General features: G+C 48.7%; 1 protein-coding gene across 2 annotated transcripts in view; it reads right to left on the reverse strand.

Annotated features, from left to right (window-relative positions):
• The window catches only part of Sf3b1 (splicing factor 3b subunit 1), a 38,354-nt gene that overhangs the window by 16,952 nt on the left and 3,935 nt on the right, over window positions 1-17,467 (reverse strand). The window contains exons 3-8 of one of the 2 annotated variants that reach the window (XM_089543140.1): window positions 16,910-16,993; window positions 12,632-12,749; window positions 6,734-6,807; window positions 5,634-5,724; window positions 5,465-5,547; window positions 3,411-3,654 (exon numbers count right to left, since the gene is read on the reverse strand). In XM_089543140.1, coding sequence (XP_089399266.1) covers window positions 3,411-3,654; window positions 5,465-5,547; window positions 5,634-5,724; window positions 6,734-6,807; window positions 12,632-12,749; window positions 16,910-16,993 — 694 coding nt within the window. Of the gene's footprint in view, window positions 1-3,410; window positions 3,655-5,464; window positions 5,548-5,633; window positions 5,725-6,733; window positions 6,808-8,970; window positions 9,043-12,631; window positions 12,750-16,909; window positions 16,994-17,467 lie in introns of those variants that run through there. The other variant, XM_089543141.1, reaches the window with a different exon arrangement.

The following is a 17,467-nucleotide window of genomic DNA, read 5'->3' on the forward strand; positions in this document are numbered from 1 at the left end:
TCCATTGCCATCGAGATGCCCTACAAAGGGCGCGCGATCTCATGGAAAACGAACGGTATAGCGGAACAGCTGCAGTACCCCCCCCCTCTGCGGCACGCGGAGAGGGGGGGGGTGGGGGGTCGGAGGCGCCCGCTTCCGCTCGCGTCTTCTCGTGGGTTACCCATGGGTTAGCTCGGTCTTTGCGAACGTCATTGCCTCATGCAAACTGACTGACTGACTGTTCTTGCTTCGTGCAGCGAGTGCATTCATTCGCCGCAAGACCGCGGCTGCGTCGCACTATCTGGTATCATGATGTAATAGGGTCCGGACATGAAGAAAGCATGGCTATGACTCAGACAGAGTCTAATATTATCGCATGTCGGCCGAACATGGGGAGCGATTATTTTTGCTTTTTTGAAAGCTGTTTTTTCACATAATTGTTTATTTTTTTAAGTTCACGGATTTTTCGGACTGTTCGATTATTCGGACCATTTTCCGGGTCCCGCCGAGTCCGAAAAATCGGTCGGCGACTGTATCAGGAAACAAGAAAGGCAAAACAAAATCCGATCTATTACTTCCTCAGGCGCATGCCAGAAGCGAAAACGTGTTTGCATCCCGTACGTGAGAGGCGTGAGCGAGACGCTGGCTCGCATTCTCGGAAAAGAAGGGGTGCTGGCAACGCACAAACCGACCAGCACTATCGGTCGCCTTCTCCCCCGCCCAAAAAACCGGCAGCCCAGAGAAAAGGCCCAGGGCGTCGTGTACAAAATTCCGTGTTCCGTCTGCCCGGCGTCGTACATAGGGGAAACGAAGAACTTCGCGGAAAGGATGAGCCAACACAAAGCGGACGTCCGTCACATGAATCGTCAACTCAGCGCCGTGGCCGAACACTGCGAAGGCTGCGACCACTTAATTGACTTCGACAGCACCATTGTATTGGAAACGGAAGCTAACCCACGCAGGTGGTTTCTACTCGAGTCGTGGTACATTCAGCAAACTCGAGAGAATGTTAATCGTTCCCTGGGGACACTCCCCTCATCCTACGTCCATTGGCTGCGGCCACTGACCCGGAGGTCCTCCACGCAGGGGCTTAAAAAGCCAAGCTGCGCTCACCCATAGTCACACCATGAAGAAGGAGCCGAGCCGGTCCCGAAACGTCGTGTTGTTCCTGTATTTTACTTGGTTGGTGTCACTTACCTTCTCCTAACATTAAATTTCCCAACCAGACAGACTTCTGTCGAATGTTTTCTTTTGAGGTGTCCATTATTTTGCCTGTGTGTTATGTTCCTCTGGGTGTTAACAGACGATAACTGCCTGTGACTCTCTGCGCAACCACGGACATGTTGTCTAGCCCGTCGTTCTCTGCCAGGGACTGCAAACACACACTGCCTCAACGCGGCTAACTTGTCTTGTGCGCTTGGCATTCCCACCAGAAAAGACACAACGTTATGCTGCACAAAAGCCAGAATGAGGTGCATCCATGTTGCCAGTGCATTTATTTGTGGTGGTGTGCAACTCACCAGCCTCAGGCGACTGAAGGGCACAGACCGTAGTAGTGTGTCGTTCGTGTGCTGCCGCTAGGCCTAGCGTGTTTCCATTGAAGCCGCACAGAAGGTGCTGCTGTCTTGTGCTTCGCACTGCCCAGTGCTATGAACCTTTGCCCTTTTTGTCCCTTTTCTACTCCTAAATGCACTTTTGCTGTCTTTCCTTCCATAGTGGCCCATGTTGCCTCGTTTCCACGTGCATAGCCAGCTTACTTTTTTCTCTTTTATTCTGTACAAGGAGCTTGCCTGGGGCCATGTGGAAAAAGTGATAAAATTACAGGCATTTTAAAGGTGCCCTGCGACATAGATAAAGCATGGGGTCTTTATTCTTTGTATGCAGAGTAAGGGGCATTGTGATTCTTGAACGCGCAATGAGATCACCGAAATCATAATAATTGGTATATTAATCTTCGCTAGAAATGCTTGTTTCGAGCCGATAGTGTCGCAACGCGGCGGCCATTTGGGGCAGCGGAAATGAGGTGGCATCCAGATAGGGCGCTGCCTTTCTCATTGGTTGGGCGTCCAGTTTGCATATTGTTCCTTTATACTTGCGAAATGGATCCAAAATATTATGTCTCTGAGTACTGAAAGCTTTTCGGATGCCACAAAAACTGGAAAGAAGCAGGGAAAGCGAACGAAAACTAACAAGAATACAGCTAGGGGCGACACTTTCCATTCCGCTTCAAACCTTCGTGGCGGCCAGCGCTGTTCAAAAAACGTTGGCTCAAACCAGAAAGCGCGCGCGTCGAGACCGGCCGTGACGCCGTGACCATACCAAGACAGCAGCGAAAAAAAAAAGCCAGTCGATACACCTTGCCCAAAATTGTGAAGAGAAAGGCCGGACAGGAGCCAGGAGACGGGAGTCGAGTTTGGGGAGGAGGGGGGCTACTGCTGACAGCCTTCCAGTCCGACTAAAAAAGAAACTTCGGGGAGCTTCCTTTGTTTAACGTTAGTCACCCCTGCCCTGACTACGTACACGTCAAAATGCGCGGCTGTCTACAGCCCCGACAAAGCAACAACTGCATGCACGCTTCTGCTGCGTGTGGTGGTGGTAGTGGTTTATTTAAAAATAAAAAAAGTGAAGCAAAAGAGTTGCCGGCCGCGGCATATCTTAAGCACCCGAGCTGCAGCCGGCGGGAATGAAAGGGAAAGGGAGAGGATAGTGAGGAGAAGTACAGAGGGGAGCGACAGCAAGAAAGGACAGGGGAGAGCTTTGTACACTATTTACAAAATACAAAAGTAATCAAGTTCGCGCTGCTCGCGCGCTAATGTCCAAGCACTGCGTGTGCGCTAGGTGCGGTTCTGATTGGTAGCGCCCAATCTTGGTACTGGGTGAGTGAAATGGGCAAGTAAAATGCGTTTTCGCCTGAGCTTTTCATTTTGAATTTTCAGAGTGGAATAACTTTCGTCTGCGTGCTCCGATTTCAATAATTCTTTCTGCTCTGGTCTCTGGAAAGCATGCCAAATCTATTTAACGATATTAATTGATACTGAGGAAATCATCGCGGTGCCCCTTTAAAAACAGCTTTCCTAAACAGAGAGACTCACCAGCTCATTCCGAAGCAACGCTCAAGATACAATACTGACATTTTGTTTATGTTCTAATGGCATAAGGGTATGCCATCCCTGAAAGTTCCTTCAAAATCTGCGGAGCAGCTCAAAGGTTGATGACCAATGAACTGAAAATTTGGGCACTCGGCATATCTTGAAAATTTTTGCTGCCTTTATGACATTTAGAGTTAATGAAGCTTGACATTAAATAGTAAAAAAATTTCTTGACTGCGGCTCCGGTATACTTCATCAGCTCATGACATTCTTCCTCTCCCAGATGCGTCCACCAAGGGACCTCAGTAAGGGCATCTATACGAAAGGATGAAGTGAGCGCACCTCTCTCCGTCTTGGGTGTTTCGTCCCAACGATTTCTGCGGGCACTGGGTGTCCCAGGTGCAGCCCCCTTCTGTGTGCCACCAGGTGTTTCGTGTCCAGGTGTGGCGTGACCTGGCGTGGCGTGTGCTGGTGTGGGGTCCCACATGCGGGTGCTCGAGTAGCCAGGTGTCGCTCCAGGTGTCTCGGAGCCCTTCGCTCTGCCTGGAGTCTCATCCCAGCGGGCATGGGACGGTGTCTGCGATGACTGCAAAGGAGCATGAAATGTGATGACACAGCTTGTGAGGCGGCTCAACTGTCTCTCCATTGCAACACAAAAGAGGTAGCGAAATCCTTCACTATTTTGTAGCAGCTCTGAATCAACATTTCCGTCAATGTGCATTTGTAAAGCATTTAATAAAACTGCTAAGAGTCACCATTGCTGCACAGTTTTCATCTGTAAAAACAGATGACCATAGCCAGGTTTTCCACCCAATAAATTTACTATGATCCAAACAGTTATTTTGCAATTTATTGGTGGCTATTTGATAATTCGACATTTGGATAATTTGCACATTTTTTCTACTTCATTGAAGTTCGAAATTAAAGAGGTTTTACTGTACTTTTGAGCACACATCCTTGTGTTTGTTTAGTGCTATGTGATGCCTATTTGCAAAAACTCCGACCATGTTTCTGCAACTCATGTTTTCAAGCGGTTCTTGGGAATGTAAATTTCACCACAAGCTTGCATTACTGCGTCCCATTCATTGGTGATTGTTCACTACAAGTACTGTGCGACGTTTTTTTTCTTTCCCCTGCACAGCATTTTTCTTTTGCGCTTGCAAACCAGGAAGCTCATCACTCGGAATGGCAGGATGCATACTGCAGCGTGCACTCTCAAGCTGTTGCATCAACACACGTTGCACATGCCATCACGATTCAATGAACCTTTACCAAGCGGATAAACTATAAAATGTTTCACAGTAATCCCAATAAATAAGCGCACACACCGCATAGGTGGGAGCCGCATGCTCAGGCGAGGAAGCGGTGACAGCCATGGTGGACCATACCCTTCAATCTCCTGCTACTCTCCCCCTCCCCTCGATCACCTCCTCATAAGTGGCCAAGGAGACAGCCATCACCCTTTGCCCTCACAGAAGCCTGTTATATTCCTAGATTCAAAAACTGCACTACTCAATTTCGCACGCAGGTGAGTTCATGTCCCTGTTATTTGCATACTGACCTCGCCCGGTGCCAATGCACCCCTCTTGGTGCCAACAGTGCCTTTGCGCGGTTTCGATTCAGTGTAACTCCTCTGGCATGACACTGTGGCATGCATGCAGCCAAAGCCAGCCCCCCCACCCTCGACTCCATAGACACCTGCTAGGGGCGTACATGTTGTGTACCTCTGTGCCAGCATGAATGCCGAAGATGACATATACGCAGCAAAGCACAGCGCCCAAATGCCCAAATCTGTACCTGCCAGGTGTCTGCACCCACGTTACCCACAGGGCACACACGTTGTAACCGGCATGACAGCATGCATCATTGGTGGAAACGCGGCTCCCATGACTTCCAAGAGTTGAGTCTGAGGTGATGAAAGTTGCCACAGCCACTCCTCACCACATGAAATTCGCCAATCGAGCGCCGAAGGGGAGCTAGCACGAGACACATGGAGATAGGTGCCCCTTTCCAACACCTAACGTGGGGAGGCAGTGGGCTTGCAGGGCACACGCCTGTCAGGTGTCAATGGAGTAACCAATGAAAAGCAACAGCTGCGCTATGATCATGAGCGTCCGGAAGGGGGGGCAAGGGGGGCGTTGCCCCCCTTGCTCAATGATTTTTTTTTTTTTTTTTTATGTAATGGGCTTGTGTGTTAGAAATACATGATTTTGAAAGTGTTTTTTGCACCAGTCAGCCTTTTTTGTGTGCAGGAAGCATTCGAAATATTCACTTCGAAATTATTCAAAGAAGGTCGCTATTCGCGTCGTATCAAGAAACCACTATTCGCACACCCCTAGTATTTGTAAGCCAACAAGATAATAATGAAAAATAAGGAAAAAAGCGGCATGCCCCACCTCAGCAGCATCCCAACTGGACTTCTTCTTGGCAGGAGTCTGGGGTGTTTCGTCCCCAGCCTGGTCCCAGCGCCTTCGTTTTGCTGCAAAGATGAAAAGAAACTGACTGAGCTGCCACCCTAGAGCGGTAGGCAGGAGGCTGAGGACCCAGACATAGCATGCCACTCACCAGGTGCTGCTTGCTTGACCTCCCCATTGGAAGGCACTGTCTGCAGTTCTCCCGCCTTGGCTTTGTCAGCCAGTTTACGGCGCAGCTCAGCCTACACAACAGAACGACAGAGACCCACAGCTGTTAGCAACAATGCACTGAAAGCTAGCAACCACGAAGCAGCACGGCAAGAGGAAAAAAAAAATGTAGCTGATGAGTGAGCTAAGCTCACTTACCTGCCTCATGCAGTTTGCTGGCAAACCTCAAAAATGTAAATTTCTCATAAATGAGACCAGGCCAGTTATCACAGCACATGCAGCACGGAAGTAAGGCAAGTCACATGCGAAACAGATTAAGAATAAGAAGGCATGTAGATAGCTCATGGCAACACACTATAAGAAAGTATGGATCAATTACAGTCTCATTTGTTTATTCCAACCATGTTAATTTCAAAATTTGCAAAGTTCAGACTGCTGCCACGGTCTTAGCCAACGCCAATGCAAGTCTACACCTTTGGACGCGCAACTCGGACACACATGGGCCCATGCATGCTCTCCTTTAGACTGAACTGCATGGTACAGTGTTGATCATGTACTGTTCATGTGCATGTGTTCGTGTACAGCAGCAGTGATAACTAGAAGGCTTCATCACCAAAAACTAGTCCAGGTGCAACAGTTTTCCTTTGTGTATGACACTTTAAATGAAACTGCAAGAAATCATTGCTGCCGCGCAGTTTTCCATCTAAAAAGCAGACAACCCCTTGCCAGTTTTTCGCCAAAAAATTTGACCACATTGTGCACAGTTTCTGGCAGTTTCTTGAAGCCGTGGTAATTCGACATTCGGATGGTTTTTCCAGTCCTTCGAACATTGAATTAATGAGGTTCTACTGCATCAAGGATCTAAACGGGACACCACACCCATTACCTTGAATAGAAGAAATGGACCAACCAAAGGTTTCGCTGGCCCTCTGAGACACCACAGACCATGAGCATGTCAACAGCTCAACATGCTAACACTGCCATGTTTTTTGCTGACCTGTTGATGCCACTCAAGTGGCGAAATAAATGACCTCGTTGCACAGTTTAAAAGCGGGCAGTCCCAAGGCAAGAAGGCTGGCTCACCTGATCTTTCGTCAGTGCCTGCTCCTGCATGATAACCGTGTAAGTTCTTGACTTCATGTCCGGCGTCTTGCCGCCTGCACCAGCGGAAAAAGCAGAGCAAGGCAGCCTGTGCCATCAGCTCCAAGGGTGGCCGCGAATGTAGCCCACACGTGCTCGCCCCACCCCGCACTTTTAGCAACAGCTTCCTCCCTCTACCTTCCCAAGACAGTCACTCTCTCTCAGTGAAGAAGACAAGCAAGAAAGAACACTAGAGAAGAAGGGTGAAAGACAATATGCAAGACAAAAAATGTGTACGGTGAAAGAAAAAAAAGCCAGCCCATAGGGGCACCAGCCCAGACGCCCACGGCCCCCCCTGGGAGATGCACGGCCAACAACTGCTGGTCTGTCAACTACTCTTAGAAACCAGTGTGCTGATCTAAGGTCCATGTACGCCACAGTTCACTAATGTATCAAAGCGAGCATTTCCTGCATTTCGACTTAGTGCAAAGAGTAGACTTTTAACTCTTTCCCTATCACATCCATTCGTCATAGTTTGACCGCTAACGATGGATACAAAAGCCAGATTAAAATGCTAGAAAGCTAGAAAGCTGCAGTTTATATTTCCTTTTAGTTTGTGTACTTTCCATGTGCTGGCCCCTCCACCAGCGTGGCACATACCAGAGCGGCAAATCTTGATTTAGCTGCACCATGGTTGTTTTTGTCGACGGCCTAGATAACCGTGACTCTGAGGATGCTGGCTCTTCATCCGACTTTTGTTCAGAGCGAAATCGGCCAGGGGAACCAGTCCAAAAAATCAGTGGCAGTGACTCCAAGTTTTTGAATTGGGCCCATTTTGGGACTCAGTGGCCATTCTGAAAAGGGTTTGTCTCATTTGTAGAGTTTCCAGATCTAGGATTTCATACCACCTGCAGAGTGAACGGTTCGCCCGACTGTGTCACCCAACGGCATGCACAACTGTAGGGACTAAACTGATTTCTTTCTACCAAGAAAACTACAACAGCTACAACTTTGATTTTCCATATCCAGATGTTTTTGTATTCCAAAGTTTTTTTTATAGGTTTATAAGTTTATGGGGGTTTAACGTCCCAAAGCGACTCAGGCTATGAGAGATGCCTAGTGAACGGCTCCGAAATTTTCAACCGTTTCTTTAGAAGTGTTTTCTCTTCGGATACAAGCATATCTGTCCAAGTTTTGTTAAAATTTTGTCTAATAAACCTTAACTTTGCGAAAAAATTTGATGATAAACACAAAACCCTCCTTTAACGAAGCTTGTATTAATGAAATGTGTTTAACTGGCCTAATTATGGAGCACTGCAGTTAAACCACACAGTTCTCGCAAAAAAAAAAAAAAATAACTGAGCTTGCTGATGGTGTATCAAAAAACAGCAGAAAAAAAAGTGCCCCATTTTCGCTAGGTCAAAAATGTAACGCAAGGTGCCTTCTGAAGCACGTGATTTAAGGAAACATTCCTGTTATACTCGTACAAATACGGTAAGACTGCTTTCAACAGGTGTCAATATCCCGACTTTCTCAAACGTGTGTGAGCACGTTGCTGCCATGGTCGCAGCCCTTGAGCTTGCTTGAGCGGATGGGGGAGCAAGCATGAGACAGCATCGGTGAAACCTTGTTCGTTAGCAGGTTGTACCTTCTACCTTTCAAGAGAATTCAGAGAATTAAAACAATGAAACTGCCACCATACTATCCACATATTTGATTGGCTGCGGTGCCTCCTCTCCACATTCTAATCAGTGGCCTTAAACACTACCAGACAGATTTTGTGAAAATGGTAGTATTAATGCTAACACATTAATACTAAAATCCCCAACTTTTCTCAAGGAATTGCAGAAATCTAGGGACCTTAACTATAAATTCCCAAAACACAGCATAGCTGCAGTCTCGTCTGAACCTTTGGATCGTTCACCTTTTTTTGGTGTTCTTGGGTTTCTTAGTACCATACCAAGGTAATGGTGCAAAGCGGCTTGAATTTAAGTTGAACTTGAATGTGTTTTTGGCTCTTCCAGCCATACTGCGGTGCTAAGAACCACCATGGGCCAAACTGCTTGCCGAGCTACCTGCTGACATCTATCTAATTGCTCAAGTTTGGTCCCAACTGAGAAAAGCTGCCTGAAGGCATCGTGCGCATAGGTTGGGGCAACTGCCCTCCCAGTGGGGGTTGTTTGCCCTCCCTTTCCCCTCAAGTGGGCGCTGGGCTAGTGCCGGGGGCAGGGCATACGTACGTGTCGCCCCTGGCTGCCAGCTCAGGCCAGGTCATCCTCTAAACAAGCGTCGCTGGAGCAATCAAGGAGAGCCTAAAAATACCTCCGGCTCATTAGTGCCTCCCCACCACACCCTCCCCCCCACGACACACAACCGGCAGATCGCAAGGCCACACCAATTAGGGGGGCAGCCAATAATAAAAAAAAAAAAACCCCAGTTGCAGCATACTTTACCTGTGGGGAGGTACCCCAACTTGTGGCGGCACTTCTTCAGGAAGGGCTGTGCACACGGGACAGACAGACACACCAATTCACAGGGCTGCCCCCCACCCGCTCACTTTCCTTCCTGACCTAACACTCTGGCTCAGTCAATGCACCCACCCAAAAACACTCCTACACTCAATACACACTCCACATCATAACATGCCACTAGTCCTTGCCTTCGACGAGGGCGCTGCACAGCCTGTCAAAGTGTCTCAAAGGTACTTATTCTTTTACGCCCAGAGAGCCGAAAAACATGAGGAGTAAGCAACAAAACTGTCTTTTTGCATCAAATGAATCAAGTAAAACAGTTTCCATCTCAAACGAACACGATTAAGGTTGCTGCTGCTTGACATCCACCTCAGAATGGTCATGCCTTTATCAACAGCATCATGTAAAAATGTATTAGGAACAGCATTAGCTACTGCACAAGGCCCGGGCGTCAATACAAGTCATACTGGCACATCATGCTGCATCATTTTTAAGTAATTCATTCTAGACTACCTATTTGTCCTACCAGAAACCTTACAGTTACTAACAACATAGTCTGCGTAAAGCTGGTGCTCAGGAGGAATCACTCCGTATTAAAAATCAGAAAAAAAAACAACAAAGGCTGGCCCAAGAAGGAAACAGTGTGCCGCTGCCGTTGCTTGAAGAGGAGGGAAAAAATTGAACGACAGGCATTAGTGAAGGCAGCGTATGCAGACGCGCGCTCTGCAGCATGTACCCTCGAGTTCTCTTGAGCCAGGCACAGCTCACACCCAAACTGCCCCTTACAGTTCCCCCAAACAAGTGCACACGCAAGGCTGCAGAGGAGTGAACCACATCACAAGCAAGGTTGCTGGCCACCAAAAAAAAAAAGGAGGGTGAAATTGTGCACACATGAGTCAGTGTACACAGGGTGTCTGGCAAATCCTTTCCCTGAATTCCCTGGCTGAAGAGGCAGCAAGAACAAGCTACTGATGATAATGAGCAATACAAGAGGTCACTTGCAGCACTAATTAGCTAGATAAAATTCCAACTTGCATACTTCATTCCCATGCTCTCGGCACTTGGAAGACTTCAAGCCAAGATGCACCGAGCAATTTGCACACTCCAGCTCCGACAAAAAGAGGCTAGTTTTGTTTAGGACAATTAATGCTCTCAGTCCTTTTCATAGCACCTAACTAAATCATCTGAACAGGCCTGGCAAGCCATCTACACTACCGAGCCCTAAATTCCAACTTGGCCACACCACCTGTTGCCGACAAGGTACTAGAAAGTTATCAGAGTTCTTTCAGGTTTCTTATGATGCATCGCCTGCCACAGCTGCACAGCATCACCCTGAAAATAGCAACATACACGCCTGTAAAGTTTACTTATGCTAGCATATATGAAGCAAGAATGAATGGTGAAGCACACCTACATGAGGCATGCTTTCCTTCTGCAATTTAGCAGCTCAGCAGCATTGACCAGTAGAGACCATGCAAGTAGGCCTACTTCAATGGCATCCATAGCCAGGAATACCTTGGAATTTAGGCCTAACTTCACAAGCATTCGACGAACGCTTCCAGATGTGGAGAGAATGTCATATAGCGGCAATATTTTGATGCACAAAATAAAAAACCTCGGCGAGTGCTGGTGTTGTCTGCTACTTCTTTGCCAGTTGCTTTTCTGCGCTGTTTCACCATCCGTGCAGATGTTCATCACTAGCAGCGGCCACAGCACATTTCGGCTGCCCATAATTTGATGTGCAGGCAGCCAAACTATTATGCCATCAGGCACCACATTCTCATGCATCAATGTGTCCCATACTGATACCCAACACACGTCACAGATTATGCATGCTACATGTATGCGCACATGATCAGGGTGCTGCGCTGTGCCACTCACACTTTGCAGGCAATCTGCAATGGCTCGCACATCAGTTTTAGGCACTGGATACCAAACGCAAAACATTTAGCCGAGTGACACGTGCAAGAGGACTGAAGGTTCAACTGAGGAAAAATACACTCAAAGGCACCAGACATTAACTTCAAACTTTAATTACAGAACATGCTTTTGAATTTAACTGACTTCAGTAGCCTTTCTAAACCCTGACCACGCTGACAAAAGCCAGCAACTACACTGTTCATCTGCCTCTCTCACACACTAAACAATTTACAAATAAACAACTAAAACTGCTTAAACGTCTAAGCGAACATGGTACACCTGCTCGTGCATGGACATAAAAAAAAAAAAACGTGAAAAGCTGCAAATCACATGCCAGGTAAGTAATCCCTACCCTTGTTTCTCCTTTACACCTCTATTTCTAAATTTTTCTGCTGAAAATTTATTTTGCATGCCTCTTTGCTAGACACCCTGTTTCAACACCACAGCACAGCCATTAAACAATTTTATGATATGCCTAACTGTCCTAATAGTTCCTTGCCACCATCAAACTTACAAAGGCAACAGAAACATGCAATCAGACATAATTTCCTTCTTGAATAAGGTCCACTATGCAGAATCTCTGCATGTGCTCCGGCCCCCTGCTTTTCAACAACAAAAGGGACAGCCGCACAACACACCATCGAAAGCTTAAATGCCAATACCGTCAGGTAGCAGCCTTGCGTGGGCAAAGAAGCATCACAGCCGACACAGAATACAGCTGTGTCAAATGAACTGAAAGATTTATTTTACTCCTAGAAAATGTCACAGAACCTCTGGGCAAACACTGGGCAGTGAATGCAAGATGCACTGCTGGTAGGGCAGCCTCGTCAACCAGCAAGGCCCACTGCCAACACCACTTACATGCTGCTGCTGTTTATACTCACCACAGCAATTACTACTTCATATATCTTGTACAAGTGTCAAAAAATGCTCATGGGCTATACGGGTTGCATAGCGCATTGCCTTGCGAATCAGAGTCCTTTAAACTTTTAAGACTTCAGCATTGTACAGAAAGCTCATGCATATCCGTCAAAAAAGACTCAAATTGCCTCTTCTGACATTTCTTTCACAACAACTGCATATGTATAAGACTGTCACAGACTGTCACAGCCATGCCTTCAAATAGCCACCTAACTAAGGCACTAAATTTCCCTCCACCTTTGCTAGTTCAAGCAGCAGCATTCACTTCCTATGCAAACAAGTAGCTCCATCACAACAGCATCTCTGCTGTGTGGACCAGACCAAAAATTTCGACAACAGCTCTGAAAAGCCCTTTTCTAGATATTACAAGCTGTGTGTTTGCAATATCAGTGCAACTCATGTGGGGAGCACAGCAATGCCTGACCACTGAACGGTCCTGCAGACTAGCACCAGCATAAGCGCTATGCACACAGTTCCCCACAGGCTGCCTTCCACAACAAAGGAGGTCCACTGTTTGCCCAGAAGTTGTTCCACAGAGACAAACACAAAGTGCAAGCAGCTGACTACGCTATCACCACCACGTACGTACCATCAGCAAATGGGTCCACACGTTCTGGTGAGATCATGAGTTTTCGTCGCTGCGCTCTGTACTGGTCCTCCCGATCCGCAATGCGGGGCACCCGGCGATCCGCAAATGGGTCGTAGTCCTGGCACAGCAGTCAAGGAGTGCAAGAGTCAAGAGAATGGAGAGCCAGCACTGAGCAAGACAAGCTTAGCTGTGGTTTCATGCAACCATGTAATACATAAGGCTACACCTGCATGTCCACTGGAGAACATGCTTCTCAAGGACTATGACAGCAATGGATATCATTAGTGAAGCAAAAAACCTATCTGCTTCCATGTGCCGTCACTCAGTAGCTCTTCGTGACACTGCTACTTTAGCAGCACACTCCTTCCAATAAATTGCACTGCCTAAGGTGCTTGCCACCAGCAGTTTATGCTCAAACCTTGTGGGGACGCCTTCGTCCCCTGCGTTTACTTTCCCGCATTACACCCCCTACTGTAGTTAGCTCCTCCGCAAAGCACTCCCTTTAGTTTGGTTACTCTAGCTAACAGGGGAGGGCGCTCGCGTCGCAGCGACAGCAGCGCCACGGATGGCGTGTTTTGCCGCTCGCGCGCAGGGGAAGGCTAGCTCTCTTCTCCCTGGGACAGGGAAGCGTGTTGGACGTTCACGCGCAAAGCTCCGCTCTCTGCCGCGGGCGTCCTCGTGTGGAAACTTGTTCCCCTCAGCTCGTCCCGTCTGGCCTCGGAGATATTTCCTCTGCCCTACCGTGGGCGAACATTCGCTCGTAGCCGTACTGGTGAGTCGGACATCCTAGATTCCTCAGTGTATTTTGTTGCTAGCTGGCGTTATTGTTGTTATAGCAATAAATGCCTTGTTTGTGTCAGCCAGTGTGTCGTTCCTTTGTTCCCGTAGAGCAAGGCCCGCCGTGGTCGGCGTGCGCTTGGTAGCGTACGCGACCACGGGGTGGGGTCCGCGCGGTTTTGAACTGTGTCGGCCGCGCTTAAAAGGGGAGAACGTGTTTATCTCCCCAATTTCAACCCCACATCTGGCAGCCCAACGTGGGGCCTGATCTTGGAACATTGGACGACTGTCAGTTCGGTTCGAGGAACGCTCTTTGTCCGGACTTGACAAGTGGTAGGCCTAGTGTGAAATTTGATCGCTAGGACCTGCGGCATGCTTTCTTGAGTGCGAGGTGTATTGCGCTGCAGCATGTTTGAACTTTTCGACATGCTCAGCATGTTTTTTTTTGTGAAGTTTTCTTCCTGGAGTTTCTTCAAGAACCACTTGGTCCGCATCGAGGGAGCGCGAGGCCTAGCGCCCGTGGAGTTGCCGAGCCCGAAGCGAGTGAGTACGGAAGCCGCGTGGGTGGTCCGAGTTTTCTGTATATATTTTCTTGCTGTCTCTTTTTCGACTCTGGGAGTCGCGGCTCCGGGAGCCGGGTGGCCTGGGGCCACAGGTGCCACTACGAGCTCGCTGGTATTGCAGCTCGGCACCGGGCGTTCCGACACCGTCCGATACGGTGGGCGCCGATCCCTCAGAAGCTGCTTTGTGCAGTGAGCGGGGAGGACCACCCCACAAAGCTGATGTCTCCTCACGGCTGCGCGCACGAAACCCGTTTCGGGTCTTTCTTTTGTTGGGGGTCATCAACCGTCACTATGGTGGTGAGGCCTAAGGCTATTCATAGCTGCCTGCACCTTGTCAAAAGTGACATGACCACCGGACCGTGGTGCTGAGAGGGGGCGCACTTTGCTGGCCGCCCATTTTTTTTAACCTCGCATGAACTGAGCATTCTCGTTCAACTCAAGAAAGGCTTTGTTCACTCGAACTTTGCGTTGCACAGCCGCCCGACACGTTTTGCTAGCGAGTTGAGCATTTGAGCCACGAGGCCCTTGTGTACGCCGTTCCCCCTCCGTGACCTACGTTAAAGGCATGCGGAGTGTGTTTCGGAAATTTTGCAGATACAGTGGAGCCACTCCGGCTTGCTGTCCTGTGCACATCGTCTCGCTGCCGCCTGCTGCGACGGAGCGGCCTGTATCCTGTTCGCCGCATCCATCCGGGGCAGCTGTGGCAAGACCAGACAGCAGCCACCTCTGGCTGCTGTTGCCCTGGCGACTACTGCGGAATCTTGGCCTGCAGTGGTCAACCGGCCTTCCTCTTCGCGGGCCTGCGGGCACTTAGTCCGCGGGCCATGCGAGACGTCCCAGCGGAGACCTTCACGCCGCCTTCGGAATACCGCGGAAGACTGCGTGCACGCTGTCGGCATGACCTCCGCTGCAAGACCTGCCTCAAGTGCATGAAGACCAGGAGACTCCTCCATAGCATGTAACTTGCAGGCGTGTGGGTCTATTTAAGATTGGGGGGATGTGGGGACGCCTTCGTCCCCTGCGTTCACTTTCCCGCATTGCACCCCCTACTGTAGTTAGCTCCTCCGCAAAGCACTCCCTTTAGTTTGGTTACTCTAGCTAACAGGGGAGGGCGCTCGCGTCGCAGCGACAGCAGCGCCACGGATGGCGTGTTTTGCCGCTCGCGCGCGGGGGAAAGCTAGCTCTCTTCTCCCTGGGACAGGGAAGCGTGTTGGACGTTCACGCGCAAAGCTCCGCTCTCTGCCACGGGCGTCCTCGTGTGGAAACTTGTTCCCCTCAGCTCGTCCCGTCTGGCCTCGGAGATGTTCCCTCTGCCCTACTGTGGGCGAACATTCGCTCGTAGCCGTACTGGTGAGTCGGACATCCTAGATTCCTCAGTGTATTTTGTTGCTAGCTGGCGTTATTGTTGTTATAGCAATAAATGCCTTGTTTGTGTCAGCCAGTGTGTCGTTCCTTTGTTCCCGTAGAGCAAGGCCCGCCGTGGTCGGCGTGCGCTCGGTAGCGTACGCGACCACGGGGTGGGGTCCGCGCGGTTTTGAACTGTGTCAGCCGCGCTTAAACAGGGAGAACGTGTTTATCTCCCCAATTTCAACCCCACAACCTCGAGACAACTATTCCAGTGCATCAGCCTGTGTTCGCTGTTTTGCATGGCCAGTGGCCACACACATATGCAGGTGCGCATAGGGTCCACCGCAATGGCTACTGTGTTCCACAAGAAAGCACAATTCAGTGGGGAAGGGGACATTCATGATACTACTAAATGTCACTGCTACCATACCTGCCAAAGACTTAAAAACTCGTAAAACCCACACAGAGGGAAGGTGTAGACACCACGCTTTTAATTTACTCTTTTTAATCTGATTTATTTTTGCTACAAACTTGCTTATGTTTACCACCACAAGTGAAACCAGTCTTTTGGAGAGTGATGAGCAAAGAAAGTCCATTTGGTGAACATTTATTTTTTTAAGGGATCCTGCTGTTGCCGACTTTGCCTGCTAAATAAAACTTCTGTGTGCAAGTCTGCTCAAAGCAAGTTCCACTCAGGTGCCTTATCAGAATCAGTGTACTTTCAAGAGTTTTGTCACTGAAAGATGGGCAAAACATCGTTCAGGTTATGTTTACAGTGCCGAACGTTCGCTCACATTAACCGTCACTGTGGGGAATTGACAGGACTCCCAGCATAACCACTGCAACTCTTTGGAACCTGAGTGGTCCATCGACACCTCGAACATTTCCCACTTGTGCCCACTAAATGTTGCACCTAGGCTCATTCATATGTCTGACGAAACTTGGCATGCTTTCGCTGTATCGACGCTCCGAGCATGCAACTGCACTGCCAAACCGCTATGGCTAGGAAACACCAGAATTGCACGGCATCAAACGCGGTAGGTGGTCACGGAAAAAAGCGAGAACACGAAAGGCCAAACCTGCGAACAAAGGCCAATACTGCAACAGGTTTGTGGAGGTGATATTGAGTTTTGGATATTGATTTGTGCCACCCCTGCTGTGTGGAGGACAGAAAGCAATACAACGCTGCAGCTACTGACAATCCCACCGATACATATTGCCCTCTCATCGTGGTGCTAGGCACAATGATGTGGTTTTATAGATTTTCAATATTTTTTTTTGTGAATATAATTTATTTTCCATAAAATCTCAGGCAGGATTCTGAAAATCATGAAATGGGTTGAAATTCTTACATTTTAGGAAAAATTCAGAGGAGTTGGCAGGTATGTTGTCATGGTAGCTTAAGGGACGACTCACAATTACATAGAAGTAAATGGGCACACACTGTCACTGATGGCAAAGCACGTCCTCAATGATGCAGTAGCATAATATTCACACATACACGTGGCTGCTGATCCCCCGACTCCTGGCTCAGTCCCGCTGAATAGCAGTGAGTGAGAGGCATGCCTAGCGATTCCATATCAGTACTCACCTTGTCTGTGAGTTCAGCCAAGAAGGCAGATGGTAGAGGCATCTTCTTGGTCTGCATGAGGCCTGTGGTCTCATAGTCATCATCCTGGAACCGTAAAAAAGACCCTCCTGTTATACGAAGGCAGACCACCACATCATTATTACAGACTCTGTCACATGCAAACAGGGTCATGCAATTAACAATGCAACTAGTCATTGATATGAGCACAGGAAGATATTTGGTTTAGGTTTATTGGGGTTTAACATCCCAAAGAAACTCAGGCTATGAGGGACGCTGTAGTGAAGGGCTTCGGAAATTTCAACCACCTGGGGTTCTTTAACCTGCACTGACATCGCACAGTACATGGGCCTCTAGAATTTCGCCTTCATCGAAATTCTGCTGCCGCGGCCGGGATCGAACCAGTGTCTTTCGGGTCAGCAGCCGAGCGCCATAACCACTGAGCCACCGCGGCGGGGCGGGAGCAAAGGACCTCAGGGAAACATGCAAAACAGCTTAATCACAAAGATGGTGTGTTGGCTTTAACATCCTAAAGCTCCATGTGGACTAAAGGGACACACA

Source organism: Amblyomma mixtum, chromosome 5, assembly GCF_055824585.1.
Source record: "Amblyomma mixtum isolate Tamu chromosome 5, ASM5582458v1, whole genome shotgun sequence".
Lineage (NCBI taxonomy): Eukaryota > Metazoa > Arthropoda > Arachnida > Ixodida > Ixodidae > Amblyomma > Amblyomma mixtum.